This window comes from Oncorhynchus kisutch, linkage group LG20 (genome assembly GCF_002021735.2).
Source record: "Oncorhynchus kisutch isolate 150728-3 linkage group LG20, Okis_V2, whole genome shotgun sequence".
Lineage (NCBI taxonomy): Eukaryota > Metazoa > Chordata > Actinopteri > Salmoniformes > Salmonidae > Oncorhynchus > Oncorhynchus kisutch.
Genome location: NC_034193.2, coordinates 45,574,852 through 45,593,824, shown reverse-complemented (window position 1 = coordinate 45,593,824; position 18,973 = coordinate 45,574,852). Strand labels below are relative to the sequence as shown.

The following is an 18,973-nucleotide window of genomic DNA, read 5'->3' as shown; positions in this document are numbered from 1 at the left end:
TCCCCCCTCGCTCGAAGTTCATAAATATTAAATCAATTAGCCATTGCCTTGGGATGTAGCTCCTTTAATCTTACACTCTTCATCCAATTAACTGTGTAACTGGAACACAGTGGGGTGTAACAGGAACGCAGTGGGGTGTTGGCACGGCAACGCGCTGGGCCATGATATTGTTGATCTGTTGATTTTGTCTCTCTCTAAGAGGAAAAGAGAGAGAATATGGTAGAGAGAGGAAAATAAAGGAATTTGGGGTTCTGGCGCTAATCAGGGAAGCCAGCTCTTTCTCGAATTCAGAAGAGAGGATACAGTAGCTTGTTCAGAGGAAAATTCTTCCAAATTATACAGCGTACATCACTCTCCCACCAGCTACTGTCAAAACACAGCAGTACTCTGTATATATAATTGAATGGACTACTTCCTTAGTTAAATCTTGTTAATCAACATGGGGAGATTAAATGGAATTTGAAGGCACTTTTATATAAACACCTGTTAAACTTGAAAATTAAGCCAGAGACATGGTATGTGATATAAACTATTCAGGAAGGAATGTTAAGAACCGCATTACAAATGAGCAAAGATGACAATGAAGATTTGCCACGAGTTAAGTCAACACAAGAACCTGTCAGGGGGCAACGCAGGCCACAGACTTATTCTTTGCCCCTAGCTTGTGGAAAAGTGTAGTCATAGTGGTGTTCCTCTCTCAGACAGCGAGAGGAATCGTAGCGTGCGAGAACGCCTGGCAGCTGCTCTCATTTCTCTACTGCTGCTCTGACAGATCAGATTGACAGGGAAGTGAGGGTACTGCTGGTGTCGGAGAGTAAAGCCCCCCCCCCCCTCCTTTTTCCCCTCTTTCCACCACTTCTCTTCTCTCCCCGTTTCACGCTTTGTTTTGTAATATCACCAAATCAATACAACAGGTGTTGACCTTACCGTGAAATGCTTACTTACAAGCCCTTAACCAACTACACAGTTTTAAAAAAAGAGAGTTAAGGAAATATTGACTAAATAAAACTAAAGTAAAAATGTAACACAATAAAATAACAATAATAAGGCTATATACAGGGGGTACCTCGACCAAGTCAATGTGCGGGGGTACAGGTTAATCGAGGTAATTTGTACATGTAGGTAGAGGTAAAGGGACTATGCATAGATAATAAACAGCGAGTAGCAGCAGTTCGGGTGGCCATTTGATTAATTGTTCAGCAGTCTTATGGCTTGGGGGTAGAAGCTGTTAAGGAGCCTTTTGGTCCTAGACTTGGTGCTTGTCATGCGGTAGCAGAGAGAACAGTCTATGACATGGGTAACTGGAGTCTTTGACAATTATTCAGTGTGTGTTGAGGATGTGTTGAGGATCAGTGTGGCAGATGTGTTGTTGCCTACCCTTACCACCTGGGGCAGCCCCTCAGGAAGTCCAGGATCCAGTTGCAGAGGGAGGGGTTTAGTCCCAATGTCCTTAGCTCAGTGATGAGCTTCGTGGGCACTATGGTGTTGAACGCTGAGCTGTAGTCAATGAAAAGCATTGACTAAAGCAATGAAAAGGTGTTCCTTTTGTCCAGGTGTTAAAGGGCAGTGTGGAGTGCGATGCTTGCCTCGAAGCGAGCATAAAAAGGCATTTAGCCCGTCTGGGAGACTCGCATCACTGGGCAGCTCATGTCCGGGTTTTCCCTTTGTAGTCTGTAATAGTTTGGAAGCCCCACCACATCCGACGAGCATCAGAGCCGGTGTAGTAGGTTTCAATCTTAGTCCTGTATTGACACTTTTCCTGTTTGGTGGTTCGTCTGAGTGCATAGCGGGATTTCTTATAATGCGTCCGGATTAGTGTCCCGCTCCTTGACAGCTGCAGCTCTAGCCTTTATCCCGGTGCAGATGTTGCCTGTAATCCATGGCTTCTGGTTGGGGTATGTACGTACGGTCACTGTGGAGACGACGTCGCCGATGCACTTATTGATGAAGCCAGTGACTGAGGTAGTATAGTCCTCAATGCCATTGGATGAATCCCGGAACATCCCGGAACATATTCCAGTCTGTGCTAGCAAAACATTCCTGTAGCGTAGCATCTGCGTTTGACTACTTCCGTATTGAGCGAGTCACTGGTTCTTCCTGCTTTAGTTTTTGCTTGTAAGCAGGAATCAGGAGGGTAGAATTATGGTCACATTTGCCAAATGGAGGGTGGTGAGAGCATTGCACACATCTCTGTGTGTGGAGTGAAGGTGGTCTGAAGTTTATTTCCTCTGGTTGCACATGCTGGTAGAAATGAGGTAAAACGGATTTAAGTTGGCCTGCATTAAAGTCCCTGGCTACTAGGAGCGCCGCTTCTGAATGAGAATTTTCTTGTTTGCTTATGGCCTTATACAGCTCGTTGAGTGCGGTCTTAGTGCCAGGTTCGGTTTTTGGTGGTAAATAGACGGCCACGAAAAATATAGATTTGTCTACAGCTTATCATGAGGTACTCTACCTCAGGCGAGCAATACCTCAAGACTACCTTAATATTAGACATCGCGCACCAGCTGTTTTTGACAAAGAGACACACCCCCACACCCCTCGTCTTACCGGACAAGGCTGTTCTGTCCTGCTGATGCACGGAAAATCCAGCCAACTGTATATTATCCGGGTCATCGTTCAGCCATGACTCGGTGAAACATAAGATATTACCGTTTTTAATATCCCGTTGGTAGGATAGTTTCAAACAGAGCTCATCCAGTTTATTCACCAGTGATTGCATGTTGGCGAATAGAACGGATGGTAAAGGCGGGTTACCTACTCACCCTGGTTCTCTGCAGTTGAGTGAGCATTAAGGCGTAGGTGTTCTTGCGGAATAAGGACTAAAGAGTTCCAATTATAATCCTATTGATTAAACTGTGTCATCGGACCAATGTAAACATCCTTATAGAGGTAACGTATAATGATACAGACCACGTAACTCTGCATAACGTAATCACCTGGGGGAATTCCTGTACATACAACTTGAATGGGGCGACATACTATGAACGTTCTACAGAAATGGGAGATGTTGAAATCAAGCAGATTGCAAGGTGGGGCACTTTGACTGACAGATTGTATCGGTCACATCAGATTCCTGGGTAGACAGAGGTCCGGCGGGACCACCCAGGCTTCCAAACCAGAGGATGCATAGTTGCATACATTACTGGGTCTGAACTGAGCCAACCACTGGATGGCTCAGTACGTGGACAAATGGGATCTCATCCAATACATGATTGGTGACAGATGTGGTTGTTCTTATCAGGGCTACCTCACCACCAGTCCCCCAAATGAGTGCCTATGTCTTTAGTGAAGCATATATATATATACACACTGAAGAAATATATAACATGCAACAATTTCAAAGATTTTACTGAGTTATATGAGCTGTAACAAAATCACTGAATTGAAATAAATTCATTGGGCCCTAATCTATGGATTTCACATGACTGGGAATAAAGATATGCATCTGCTGGTCACAGACACCTTAAAAAAAGGTAGGGGCATGGATCAGAAAACCAGTCAGTATCTGGTGTGACCACCATTTGCTTCATGCAGCACCACACATCTCCTTCTCATCGAGTTGACCAGGCTGTTGATGGTGGCCTGTCGATTGTTGTCCCACTCCTCTTCAACGGCTGTGTGAAGTTTCTGGATATTGCAGGAAACTGTAACACATTGTCGTACACGTCAATCCAGAGCATCCCAAACATGCTCAATGGGTGACATGTCTGGTGAGTATGCAGGCCATGGAAGAACTGGGACATTTACAGTTTTAAGGAATTGTGTACAGATCCTTGCGACATGGGGCTGTGCATTATAATGCTGAAACACGAGGTGATGGCGGCGGATGAACGGCACGACAATGAGCCTCAGGATCTCAGACGATGCAGGTGAAGAAGCCGAATGTTACATGTGGTCTGCAGTTGTGAGGCCGGTTGGAAGTATTACCAAATTTTCTAAAATGACGTTGGAGGCAGCTTATGGTAGAGAAATGAACATTCAATTATCTGGCAACAGCTCTGGTGGACATTCCTGCACTCAGCATGCCAATTGCACGCTCCCTCAAAACTTGAGACATCTGCGGCATTGTGTTGTGTGACAAAACTGAGTGGCCTTTTATTTTAGAGTGGCCTTTTATTGTCCCCAGCACCTGTGTAAGGATCATGCTGCTTAATCAGCTTCTTGATATGCCTTCCTGTCAGATGGATGGAATAGCTTGGCAAAGGAGAAATTCTCACTAACAGGGATGTAAAGAAATTTGTGCACACAATTTGAGACAGATAAGCTTTTTGTGCAATGGAACATTTCTGAAATCTTTTATTTCAGCTCATGAAACGTGTTTATATTTTTGTTCAGTAGAGGGAAAGAGAGAGAGCGATATGCAGATATATATACATTGTTTCATTTAGATAGAGAGACTAAGTGATGAGTCATGACCTTATTGCTACTTTGGTTTGTAAGGTTGGACTAAAGGAAAATAAATCGGTATGCTTGGGGTATGCTGATTATACGCGAGGCTGGACAGCTGTGCAGCAGGTGCCTCCCCCCTACCTCAACCCCATCGGACTCGGTTGAGGGAAGTGGGGGGGGGGGGCTATTCATTTGTCTCCAGCGACGTGTTCTGGGTTCCCCACCTCCCCGAGCACATGGAGGGGTGGAATGCATGGCGAATACCTCGGAAGGCAAGGCCCAGACAAAACACATATTGTGCGGTTAGGTCACGGATAGTGTGAGTAGTCACTCCCCCTTGGTCGTTGCCTGACAGAGATGTCTGTAGAGCAACGGAATGTGAAGGAGATTATAACAGCTGAGCTGACCACCATGATACCAACCAGTGACGTGGTATTCATTAGGCACGAAATGGAAGAAAACAGTCAGAACCGTTATAAATGGGGAGTTACTGTCGAAAGACGTCCAATGAGAAGAGCTCGTTTTCAGTTACAAAACGTTTCGGAACAGTGTGCCCTTATGAACATGATCCAAGATAATGGGCCACGATGATGAAAATGATGATGGCTGGAAGGGTTCAGGATTTGCGGTGAGACCCTCCCTGGATATTTGGGACACAAGTCTCTCTCTGGGTCCACTCTACACACCCTGTGTCACGTCCTGACCTTAGTTCCTTTTTTATGTCTCTGTTTTAGTTTGGTCAGGGCGTGAGTTGGGGTGGGCATTCTATGTTTTGTAGTCTAGGTTTTGTATTTCTATGTGTTTGGCCTGGTATGGTTCCCAATCAGAGGCAGCTGTCAATCGTTGTCTCTGATTGAGAACCATACTTAGGTAGCCTGTTTTCCCACCTGTGTTTGTGGGTAGTTGTTTTCTGTCTGCACTAGACAGAACTGTTTCGTGTTGGTCTATTTTTTTTATCGTAGTGTTCTGAGTTCAAATAAATATACATCATGAACACATACCACGCTGCACTTTGGTCCTCTTCACCTTCTTCAACCCACGACAGCCATTACACCCTGTTAATACTCTCTGCTGCCTCACTGGGCTTTAGTGTTGTGTCATGGGATGTTATTACCTGCTCCGAGTTTAATATGAGAGAGAGAGGAGAGAGAGAGAGGAGAGAGAAATGGTAATAGCATTGTATCAGCGTGTCCATCATCATCATCAGCATCGATGCTCAACTCACAATATGATTTATGGCTTGGCAATCTCAGCCTGGCTCTCACAACATGAACACATTGGCATCAGCCTCTCTCACTCTCGTCTGTTGTCTGCATGTTGGGATGGAGCCAGCATCATTGCCCACTGACTCCACTGAAACTCAATTGCAGTAATAGGGATGACCACACTCTTGTTTTCAGATTGGTTCCACAGAACATGCCGCCCAAAACAAACAACCCACAAAAGCATCATGTCATGAATCATAAATAGACGCTTTCGCTCTCTGTTGTTTTCCAGCTGTCACTCACTGGGATCGAAAACACAACTTTTCCCTTACTTCAGGATGATAGAATGAATGAAAGAGAGAGAGAGAGAGAGGCTGTGTCCGAAATCTGTCTTGCCTACTATTTACTAAAACTGCATACTGTGTCCTAACCATACCACATACTATTTAGAACGTACTGTTCAGTCAAAATGTATTCAATAAGCAACAGATATCACCATACTAGACTCACCCATACTGAGAACACGTCATCTGATGTGCAACTGCACCGTTTCCCCCCATTCTATCATTATGGTGCAGCAGGTCTCACTATCAGCTGCTGTCAAACACGTCTGGATCTGAAAAGAGGATTCTCAATAGCAGGCAGTCGAAATTGTAGTAGATGAAAAGCCAAAATGATTATGACATGACTTTTAAAGCATACACATTTTTTTTAACATACTAGAAAAACATTATATTTTCACATACCAAAAATGCCTACTGTTATGGGTGTTGGACACGGCCAGTGTTGTGTTCGAGAACATCTCAAGTGAGACCGATTCAAGACCGGAGCAAATCGAGACCGAGTCAAGACCAAGTCAAGACCTAGACCAGACAAATGCAAGTCCAATTCAACACCATGATTGTAAGTGTGTCATATCGCCAACGATAAGAGTTCAAAATGTTCTGTGTTCATATTTCAGAAGAACAGTTTGTTCTTCCTTACACAGAGACAAGACCGAGACACTCAATATTTGGTCTCGAGACTGGCCTCAAGTACTACAACACTGGACACGGCCAGAGAGAAGAAAGAAATGAAGAAACAAAGAAAGAAAGAAAACAATGAAGAAAACGCCCTCTTTTTGGACAGGGTCCAGCCCTACTGCTATGGTTCCAGCAGCCCAACAGCCCCGGGCACTGTGGCTATAATCTAATTACATGCTTTATTTGCCACAATTTGTTTCTCAATCAGTCTTGTTCAGGGAGAAGAAAGACGTAGGGAGGAGAAAGGCCTCCCCCATGCCCTTATTTACACCTCTTTGTTCCAGCTAAGCAGGTCCCTGTCACTGGGTCCTGTCTAGGTCTTTGCGCTACTTTTATCCACGTAGATAAAAGTCTGAAAAATGTGCCTAGGACTTAAAAGACTGTAAACGTCTGTGTGGAGGGTGTCAATCAATCTCTCCCACTGCTAAAGAAGCCCTGACACGTCCAGGCGGCAAAAGAGCGTCTCTCAGCGCTTCTCCTTCCTCGCTCAAACAACCGAGAAACAACGGGAACGACACCTCCCAGTAAGAGAGCGTAGAGAGGGGATGGAGAGAGGAGGCGCGGAGGGGAGGTGCACAGAGCTCAGCGCCACTGGACTCATTCCACTTCCCCTGACTAGAGTGTCCCACACAAAGGGTACATTTGTCCTCGCGGTGGGGGACTGCCTGGTCCTGTATGGGGATCTGGGGGTGCTCGTCTCAGGAGTACACTAATGGCCAACGAGCGCTATCAAAGGAAAGTATCATGATGCCATCAAGGGGGTTTATGGGAAAACAAAAGCAGCCTTTTCCACAGGTCCGGGTCATCATTTACATGGAAATCAGGCGCCGCTCTGCCTAGTATAGACTCAATTTCATCTACTGTGCCACTTCCCCCCCCCCCCCCCCCCCTCACAGCTACCTTCTCCAACCCCATCAGCTGAGACGATTTTGGGTTTACTTGAATCCCCTCACCCCGCCAACCAACTTCGTCCTCTTCTAGTGTCCCTCCCAAACCAATAGCCACTCTCCTGCCCTCCTCTACTTTGGGTGCATTTTTCCTCGATTCAGCGTTACCCAGGCAACCTCATTCACCCAGAATATAAAGGGAAGTATAAGGCAGGCATGGAGCAAGGACCTGGTCACAACAATGAAGTTTGTTCATATTCAGGCTGGCTGAAAGGTCTTATCCTTCCTCCTACCAGCCCATCACCCCCTCCTCTACTCATCCTTCCCTCTCACTCCCTCTCTCTCTCTTTCCCTTCATCTCTCACTTTGTGAACAGATAACACTATTAAAGCTTTTTCAGAGAGTTTCGAGGGAACTGTGCCGATAGAGTAATCTGGATCCAATTTGTGTCAGTTAGAGGGAAAGAAGAAAAATGTGGGGTGAATAAAGGGGAACAAATAATTTTAATTTCTATGTTTGGCCTCGCGTCATACAGTCTTTACTGAAGGTGACTGGCTGTGTGACAGCGCAGCGTGGGGCAATCAGGAAAGCCATGGCACCTTTTCTGTCAAGGTTAACTCAGAGAAGTGGGCTGTGTGGATACACACTTAAAGTCCCAGTAATTCATCACAAACCTGTTACCTTTTCACATTACCTAACCAAACTGAGTCAAGGCAAGCAGTACTACTCCGGGCCTGATGCATCTACCATAGTTGCTGAAACTGTGGTGGAATAAACGAAATATCTGAGCCAGCACAGTACAGTTCAGAGGCCTCATTTATAAATGTTGTGTACATCTAAAATATACCCCTAAAACATGCATGCGCCCATTTTTCACCCATATTGTATTGCAAAACATGCAAGTATTGTGTGCAAAATTGGGGATATGATATGACATGATTTTTCCCCAAAACCCCCACAAAAAAACTGGAAAACATAACAACAAGATGCTGCCATTAGCCATAAGAGTGAAAATCAATGTATTTTATTTTTGGAATCTAAAATAATTTGACATACAGTACCAGAAGTGGTCATAGCCCTTGACTTATTCCATATTTGTTGTGTTAAAAGTTCAAAATGGATTAAATACATGTTTTTTAAAAATCAACCATCTACACACAATACATCATGATTACAAAGTGAAAACATGTTTTAGAATTTCTTGCAAATGTATTGAAAATGAAATACAGAAATAACTAAATTACTTAAGTATTCACACCCCCTGAGTCAATACATGTTAGAATCACCTTTGGCAGTGATTACAGCTGTGAGTCTTTCTGGGTAAGAGCTTTCCACACCTGGATTGTACAATATTTGCCTATTATTCTTTTAAAAAATGTCAAAGTTGGTTGTAGATCATTGCTAGACAGCCATTTTAAAGTCTTGCACTAGATTTTCAAGCCAATTTTGGTCAAAACTGTAACTAGGCCACACAGGAATATTTAATGTTGTCTTGGTAAGCAATTGTTTTATTTTATTGTCATTCTGAAAGGTGAATTTGTCTCCCAGTGTCTGTTGAATAGCAGACTGAACCAGGTATTCCATTAGGATTTTGTCTGTGCTTAGCTCTATTCCGTTTCTTTTAATCCTAAAAAAAAACTCTAGTCCTTGCCGATAACAAGCATACCCATAACATGATGCAGCAACCACTATGCTTGAAAATATGAAGAGTGGTACTCAGTGATGTGTTGGAAGTGTCCCAAACATAACGATTTGTATTCAGGACAAAAAGTGAATTTCATTGGCACATTTTTTGATGCATTACTTTTGTGACTTGTTGCATACAGGATTCATGTTTTGTAATATTTGTATTATCTACAGGCTTCCTTCTTTTCACTCTGTCATTTAGATTAGTATTGTGGAGTGACTACATCCTCCTTTTTCTCCTATCACAGCCATTGAACGTTGTAGCTGTTTTGAAGTCATGGTGAAAACCTTTTAGCAATTTCCTTCCTCTGCGGCAAATGAGTTAGGAAGGATGCCTGTATCTTTGTAGTGTCTGGGTGTATTGATACACCATCCAAAGTGTAATTAATAACTTCACCACGCTCAAAGGGATATTTAATGTCTGTTTATTTGATTTGTTTACTCATCCACCAATGCGAGCCCTTCTTTGCAAGGCATTGGAAAACCTCCCTGGTCTTTGTGGTTGAATCTGCGTATGAAATGTACTATTCGACTGAGGGACCTTATAGATAATTGTATGTGTGGGGTACAAAGATGAAATAGTCATTCAAAAATCCTGTTAAACATTATTATTGCAGACAGAGTGAGTCCACGCAACTTATTATGTGACTTGTTAATCACATTTTCACTCCTGAACTTATGTAGGCTTGCCGTAACAAAGGGCTTGAATACTTATTGACATTTCAGCTTTCCATTTTTTATTCATTTGTAAACATTTCTAAAAACACAATTCCACTTTGACATGTAGGCCATTAGAATATCAATTTTAAATTCAGGCTGTAACACAAAATGTGAACAAATTCAAGGGGTGTGAAAACTTTCTTTAGGCACTTTAGGAATCAATTTCCTGTTTATTTTATTTTCATAACCGCTGCAGAATAAATGTCTCCTATTTTCTAGCCATGATCGGTACATTTTCCCGAAGTAGCCATACAACAAACAACGATGCATCTCTCATTTAATTGGGCCTAGTAGCCTAAATAGATCGTGTTTTTTTTAAAGCTAAACTTGCTTTTTGCCTGACTAACCTCTGGTGGCAGAGCATTCCATGATGACATGGCTCTATACATACTGCACAGTACCTAGCCTAAATAGATAGGCCTTGACTTTTTAAACATTTTGTTACGTTACAGCCTTATTTTAAAATGTATTCAATTGTTTTTTCCCCCCTCATCAATCTACACACAATACCCCATAATGACAAAGCAAAAACATTTTTTGCTCATTTATAAAAACTGAAATATCACATTTACATAAGTATTCAGACCTTTACTCAGTACTTTGGCAGCGATTACAGCATCGAGTCTTCTTGGGTATGACGCTATAAGCTTGGCACACCTGTATTTGGGCAGTTTCTCACATTCTTCTCTGCAGATCTTCTCAAGCTCTGTCAGGTTGGATGGGGAGCGTTGCTGCACAGCTATTTTCAGGCTTCTCCAGAGATGTTCGATCGGGTTCAAGTCCGGGCTCTGGCTGGACCACTCAAGGACATTGAGACTTGTCCCGAAGCCACTCCTGCGTTGTCTTGGCTGTGTGCTTAGGGTCGTTGTCCTGTTGGAAGGTGAACCTTCACCCCAGTCTGAGGTCCTGAGCGCTCTGGAGCAGGTTCTCATCAAGGATCTAACTGTACTTTGCTTCAATCCTGACTAGTCTCCCAGTCCCTGCTGCTGAAAAACATCCCCACAGCATGATGCTGCCACCACCATGCTTCACCGTAGGGATTGTGCCAGGTTTTCTCCAGAAGTGACGATTGGCATTCAGGCCAAAGAGTTCAATCTTGGTTTTATCAGACCAGAGAATCTAGTTTCTCAAGGTCTGAGAGTCTTTAGGTGCCTTTTGGCAAACTCCTAGCGGGCTGTCATGCGCCTTTTACTGAGGAGTGGCTTCCATCTGGTCACTACCATAAAGGCCTGATCGTTGGAGTACTGCAGAGATGGTTGTCCTTCCGGAAGGTTCGCCCATCTCCACAGAGGAACTCTAGAGCTCTGTCAGAGTGACCATTAGGTTCTTGGTCACCTCCCTGACCAAGGCCCTTCACCTCCGATTGCTCAGTTTGGCCGGGCGGACAGCTCTAGGAAGAGTCTTGGTGGTTCCAAACATTTTCCATTTAAGAATGATGGAGAACACTGTGTTCTTGGGGACCTTCAATGCTGCAGAAATATTGTGGTACCCTTTCCCAGATCTGTGCGGACAATTCCTTCGACCCTCATAGCTTGGTTTTTGTTCTGACATGCACTGTCAACTGTGGGACCTTATATAGACAGGTGTGTGCCTTTCCAAATCATGTCCAATCAATTGAATTTCCCACAGGTGGACTACAATCAAGTTATAGAAACATCTCAAGGATGATCAATGGAAACAGGATGCGCCTGAGCTACATTTCGAGTCTCATAGCAAAGGGCCTGAATACTTATTTAAATAAGGTATCTGTTTTTTTTATTTTTATACATTTGCAAACATTTCTAAAAACATGTGTTTGCTTTTTCATTATGGGGTTATTGTGTGTAGATTGCTTAGGATTTTTTTGTATTTAATCCATTTTTACTATAACAACAAAGTGAACGTGTCTGAATACTTTCTGTATTTCCAGTTTTGCTGTAGCCGATGTGATCCTATAGGCAGCGCAGATTATAACATACAGTCGAATTTCACAGGTGAACCGGCAGTTGATCTTTTACATTGAAGTACGCATGTACAGTAGCCTACTGTAATAAAAAGACAATGTTACAGAATTCACGACAGTCCGGAATATTTGGGGAAAAAGTCAATGCAAAACATTGTTGAATTCTAAATTCTGCTGACAGGTCCAAATAAATGTTCCATTGTTTTTTCTTTCAGAAACTGTCACAATCGTTTGAAAAAATACAGAATAAATGACTGCAAAAGATGAAAACATTCTGGCAACACCTCCATAAACATTTGATAACATTTATTGATGAAACTGCCGTGGCCTAATTCTAATAGTTCCAGATTATACAGTAAATAAATGACTTTATTGTAACCATGAAAGGTGAATGCAGGGCGCTTCCAGGCGGAGTTATAATACACCGTTTTACGACGGGCTGATTTATAACGGGAAACATGCATATGTATGGCGTGCGCCAAGTCTATAAATATACATTTTTTTAGACATATGTATTATTTTCAGAAATTGCACATGCAGATACTTAGTCTGAAATTTACGCAATGGTTATAAATGAGGCCCATGGCCGGTCCCTAGCTGTGTCAGGTATTTATTTGTTCACTGTGGAGGAGTGGACACCAAAAAGGGCTTTGGCTAACGCTTCATGGGCCGCTAATTTCCTTCCTGACCTCTCTTTGTCGTGGCTATGACCCCCTACCTCCCCTCCTCCCACCCATCACCGGGACCACCACCCCTAGGTTCCCCTATTGCAATAAATGCCAAAGCTTGACACGGCCCTGGGGGGGGGTCTCGAAGGGTGGATTTGGGGGGCGAGTTGAAAAAGGAATGGGAGTTGGGGTAAGTCGGTGGGGGCCTAGGGGGTGTATAGGTCTGGAAAGTGGGGTTTGGAGGGACATAGTGGTTGAGCTGACAAGAGAAAATTTTGCGCCCTGAAATCAAAAACATCGTGGCTATGCCAACTCCTTTATCTTATATATATATATAAAAAAAAATATATATAAATATAATATATATATATAAAATTGTATTTGCATAGTGGCATACGTTGAGTAGCGGCATTTTGAGGATTTCCACATGGGATTTTTTTAGTATAGGTTTGGACTTTTTGTTGTTGCCTAATGTCATTTATATGATCAAAAACATTAGCAGAATCTTTTTTAATACCACACCGGAATGACCAGCTACTCTAACACTGACAAACTGAGAGCAATAAAAATGATCTGGTCTTGAATGCGAACAGTAGCCCAGGCCAATGAAGAGACATTTCTACAATATTAGGAGGAATATATATACGCACAGATTGTACATTATTAGGGGGAATATATATACAGTGGGGAGAACAAGTATTTGATAACCTGCAAAATCGGCAGTGTTTCCTACTTACAAAGCATGTAGAGTTCTGTAATTTTTTATCATAGGTACACTTCAACTGTGAGAGACGGAATCTAAAACAAAAATCCAGAAAATCACATTGCATGATTAAGTAATTAATTTGCATTTTATTGCATGACATAAGTATTTGATACATCAGAAAAGCATAACTTAATATTTGGTACAGAAACCTTTGTTTGGAATTACAGAGATCATATGTTTCCTGTAGTTCTTGACCAGGTTTGCACACATTGCAGCAGGGATTTTGGCCCACTCCTGCTAATTAATTACTTAAAAGTCATACAATGTGATTTTCTGGATTTTTGTTTTATATTCCGTCTCTCACAGTTGAAGTGTACCTATGATACAAATGACAGACCTCTACATGCTTTGTAAGTAGGAAAACCTGCAAAATTGGCAGTGTATCAAATACTTGTTCTCCCCACTGTATATTATACCACAACATTGTTGAGTACTCATTTCTGATTGGTTAGAAGGGCATTCTAGAATGGACATTAAAACCAGATAACGGGACAGTTGGAAAAGATATCGGGACACCTTGCAATCATTACGCAATATTCGTCTACACATGCAGACTGTACTTGTTACAAAAAGCTAAACCAAAAACCACACAAACCGAAATTGTATACATTGTAAATGCAGGTTCAACAAGGGAAAGGTTCTAGCGACAGTAGCATTGATTTGTTTTTGCAGAGACCTTTTTGGGAGCATCTGATGACCTAACGTGGTGAGTGATGAACATACATTTTCCCGGTCCCTACTGTTGCAGTCATAATGCACGTGGCGCTATGCTGTCAAATCCTACCGGATGTTTCTGGTTTGACCAGCTGTTTTCAGCAACGGGTATTTTTTAATTCGGGTTGTCATTGTCGGGTTCGCTAGCAACAAACTACACTGATCAAAAATATAAACGCAACATATAAAGTGTTGGTCCCTTGTTTCATAAACTGAAATAAAAAATCCCAGAAATGTTCCATACGCACAAAAGCTTACTTCTTTCAAAATGTGTGCACAAATTTGTTTACATCCCTGTCACGCCTGCTTCCACTCCCCCTCTCTGGCTCTCGCGGTTACCAGGCTGCTTATCATTACGCACACCTGTCACCATCGTTATGCATATCAGCGCTTCATCGGACTCCATCACATTATTAATTACTTCCCTTCTATATTGGTCACTTCCTCAGTTTCTTTCCGAGTCAGCATTAATGTTGTTGTGTCCCTTATCAAGATGCTGTTCATGTTTTGTTTCCTGTCTGTGTCTTCATTAAATATTAACTCCCTGTACTTGCTTCTCCTCTCCCAGCGTCTGTCCTTACAATCCGTGTTAGTGAGCATTTCTCCTTTGCCAAGTTAATCCATCCACCTGACAGGTGTGGCATATCAAAAAGCTGATTTAAACATCGTGATCATTACACAGGTGCACCTTGTGCTGGGGACAATAAAAGGCCACTCTAAAGTTAGCAGTTTTGTTATACCACACAATGCCACAGATGTCTCATGTTTTGAGAGAGTGTGCAATTGAATGTCCACCAGAGAATCACATGTTTATTTCTCTACCATAAACTGCCTCCAATGTCGTTTTAGAGGATTTGGCATTATGTCCAACCGGCATCACAACCACAGACCATGTGTAACCACGCCAGCACAGGACCTCCACATCCGGCTTCTTCACCTGGGGGGTTGTCTGAGACCAGCCACTTGGACAGCTGATGAAACTGGGGGTTTGCACCACCAAAGAATTTCTGCACAAACTGTCAGAAACCGTCTCAGGGAAGCTCATCTGTGTGCTCGTCATCTTCACCAGGGTCTTGACCTGACTGCCATCATAAACTAATTCAGTGGAAAAATTCTCACCTTCGATGGCCACTGGCACGCTGGAGAAGTGTGCTCTTCACAGATGAATTACAGTTTCAACTGTATCGGGAAGATGGCGTCGTGTGGGAGAGCGGTTTGCTGATGTTAACATTGTGAACAGAGTGCCCCATGGTGGCGGTGGGGTCACGGTATGGGCAGGCATAAGCTAAGGAACAGAATTGCATTTTATCGATGGCAATTTGATACAGATACCGTGACGAGATCCTGAGGCCCATTGTTGTGCCATTCATCCGCCGCCATCACCTCATGTTTCAGCATTATAATGCACGGCCCCATGTCGCAAGGATCTGTACACAATTCCTGGAAGCTGAAAATGTCCCAGTTCTTCCATGGCCTTCAAACTCCCCAGACATGTCACCCATTGAGCATGTTTGGGTGCACTCTATCAACATGTACGACAGCGTTTTCCAGTTCCTGCCAACATCCAACTTTACGCAGCCATTGAAGAGGAGTGGGACACCATTCCTCAGGCCACAATCAACAGCCTGATCAACTCTATGCGAAGGATATGTGTTGCGCTGCATGAGGCAAATGGTGGTCAACCAGTCAGTATCTGGCGTTTCTGATCCACGCCCCTACCCTATTTTTCTTTTAAGGTATCTGTATTCTCAGTCATGTGAAATCCATAGATTAGGGCCTAATTTATTTATTTAAATTGACTGATTTTCTTATGAACTGTAACCCAGTAAAATATTTGCAATTGTTGCACGTTGTGTTTGTTTTTGTTCAGTGTATTTAGCCTGCTTTTCTATTCTAGTGTTTGATATGCTATCTCCTCGTAATGAACAGTGTCGAGTGTCCTGACGAGAAGGCAAACTTTTCTCACTATGCCAGGCAAAATCGTTATGGATGTATCCAAATGAATGTCAATAGAAAACAGCTTTTAAAAAATGCAAATGCGGCTACTTTGCTGTTATTCTGGCTGCAGAGGTCGTGACTGTGCTAGCTAGAAAGGAAGATGGAGGTTGTCAGCGAGCATGGCAACGGAACATATAGAACGAACGACTGGGTCTCGTCCATAAATATCGAACTAATAGAACGAACGACTGGCAACCAACATTTTATTTCCAAGGTAATGTACAGATTGTCGGTGTTTATCCCTTACATTTTGGCTACAGTAGGTTACTAAATGGACTTTTCAGTGGCACTACCCAATGATGAAGATGAAGCCTAGGCTACTCACCAGTGATGGCCCAATAGCCGATCTCAAGATGAGCTACTTTTGAAAAACGGTGCTGTTTGCTCAGAATCACTCAAGTCAAAATGGCTCAAAAATCAAGTTGAAAAAAAAAGATTCTACAGACAGATTAGTCTTCTCTTTTCAGAAGTAGGCATTTGCTTTCCTAACTGTATGTTTTTATCCCGATTGTATTTGGAAAAAGGCAAACTGACAGCCGCAACCAACCATAGATGTATAATCCATAGATGGCAGCTCCCATTTAAGTCAGGGCTGGCATCCATTGCTAGTGTACCCATGAGTTTAATAGTCAAACTGTCAGTGTTAGAGGTTCTAAAACCCTTCTATTGATTATATGTCCATGGCCACAATGCAACAAGCTGTTCTATATTTGGCGAGAGTGCTTTCCTGACTGTAAAATTATCATTTAATCCACAGCTATTTTTTTTTTAAAGAAGCTATTGAGATTCTGCTGCTAAATGATGCTCTCTGGTGTAGTATATGGGCATGAATTTTTCAGCCAAGAGTACTATAATTTTAGGCAAAATGATTTCAATTTATCAGGAGGCAAAGCAGCATCTCCAGCACCCCTACTTCCCATGGCTGAGGGTGTTGGGGGTGCTTCTACAGGCATTAATCAGTCCCAAACTGGCACTTTGACAGGGGGGTGTTGGGTGGCGGTCGGCGTGGGGATTGTGGGGGTTAATTTGAGTGGTTTTCTGAAGCGGTGGCCTGGTTGGTGGCACAATAAGCAGCAGTCCAGAGGTCCTCCCATCAGAGCTATAGGGCCGGGGCGGACACCTGCATCCGCAGGACCCTTTTTGTCTGGTCTCATTTCTATTGGCCACCACTCCTCTCAATGCACCATAAGCCCTATTAGAGGAAGACACAATTGAACCTGGCAGATGTGTATCGGGAGTACAAGTGCAAGGAATCTTCAAGGAGATGTGATGTGGTCTCACTTTTGTCTTTTTTTTCACAGTTTGTGTTGCTACCTCTTTAGTTGTTTTAACCTAGTGTGCATCTTATTCTCTCTCTCTCTCTCTCTCTCTCTCTCTCAGACTGCGACTCCTATTGCAAGGCGTCGAAAGGCAAACTGAAGATCAACATGAAGAAATACTGCAAGAAAGATTACGGTGAGTTGAGTTCCATCCTCTGTGCAGTACAGTCTACAATCCTACAGTAGAAGCTCACGCTGCCTCCTGAGCCCCAGTGGACTAGTAGCTAGCGACATCTTTATTTACAACACCCAGCACCAAGCCCAGGCATCCCCCCCAGGACAACCATACAGCTCCTGGGCATTCTAGTGACGGCTTACTCCGGCTTTTCAAGAAAGAAAGTCAAAGGATCAAACAAAGGAGGGGGACAAGCCATCAGAGAGAAGAGCTTAGGGTGTGAGGATCGAGAGGGTGTGAAGGGGAGGGGGGTTCCCGGGATGATGGACAGCCCAGCAGGTATTTAAGGGCAAGGCGGATAATGTATAAAGCAAAGTCGGTGTGACGGACAGTTGGGGTGCGCGTCTAAAGGTCCTCATTAAGGGGAACTTAAGGGATGGGCCTTTTCAGACAGGCATTCCTGTGGCCATCCCATCCGGCTGCCCTGGCCATTGGAAAGGTTGAAAAGGTGCTTTAGGTGGTTAAGACCCTGGTGAAGGTTGTGGAGGTTTGACCCTGACCTGATTGAAGCCAGTCTGTTAAATCAGTCAACCAAGAAGGGGCATCCTGCCTGAAAATACCTTGGCAGATTGAATGAATGACAGCCCAGGCATTGTTCCTGAGTTTTTTTTGTTGAGGGGTTGGATCCAGGCATGGTGTCAGGAGGAATCCCCTGTGCCACAAATAAAAAGTGGCATAAATTGTTTATCTTTGCAGCTCTTTAAGAGGCAATTGCTAAAAAGAAAAGATGGCCGATTATAGATGTGAAAATACTCTGCCGTGTGGTGCTTGGTAAAAAATAAAAATAAATAAAAATAAGCTTGCCATGCATATGCAAATAAAGAAAAGTTCTGCACCACAGTAACTAGTTTGTGGCCATTTGTAGGCGAACAGGTTTAATGAGTGGTAAAAAACAAAAGCTCTGTGGATCATTGATCCCCGGCAGCGGAGCTCATGTGTGAAGGAGGTGTAGCAGTTAGGGTCTCCAGTGAGTCAGGCATTAGGAGCCCTCGGTGGAGGATTTGGAACATGCACCTCCAATGGAGTATAACGGGGCCATGTTTCACCTCTCAGGCCCACGCAAGAGTCAATAGACCCCCCGTAGGGAGAAGCACTCTGTCCTGGGGAAGCCCAGTGATGTGTTGTGGTCTTCAGCTGTACAAACTCTTACCCTTATACACTGAAAAGTCTGTCTATAAGTCAGAGCTTGTCAGTGCCCACTGAAGACCATAGGGGAGAGGAGATGGGGAGTGAGGTGGGATCCTACCCAGGTGCACCCCAGGTGCATGTCATCAAGACATCATGCTGTAGCTCAGACTAAGCAGTGTTGAGAGCGCAGCTCAACAACACAGGGAGTGTCCTCTACCCCCATCCTAGTCTCTCATAGGCAGGCAGGTCTGGCAGGCACCAGAGGAGGAGTGTGTAGAGGGGACCTGCTGGTATTGATGAGTGATCCCAACACCACCCCAGCATGCCTCAGGGAAGGCTGTGACTACATGTTTT

General features: G+C 43.5%; 1 protein-coding gene across 2 annotated transcripts in view; it reads left to right on the top strand.

Annotated features, from left to right (window-relative positions):
* ntn1a (netrin 1a) overlaps positions 1-18,973 on the top strand; it is a 90,731-nt gene that overhangs the window by 65,556 nt on the left and 6,202 nt on the right. For both annotated transcript variants that reach the window (XM_020454640.2, XM_031798859.1), the window contains one exon: positions 17,378-17,452. In XM_020454640.2, the coding sequence (XP_020310229.1) occupies positions 17,378-17,452 (75 nt within the window). The remainder of the gene's footprint in view (positions 1-17,377; positions 17,453-18,973) is intronic.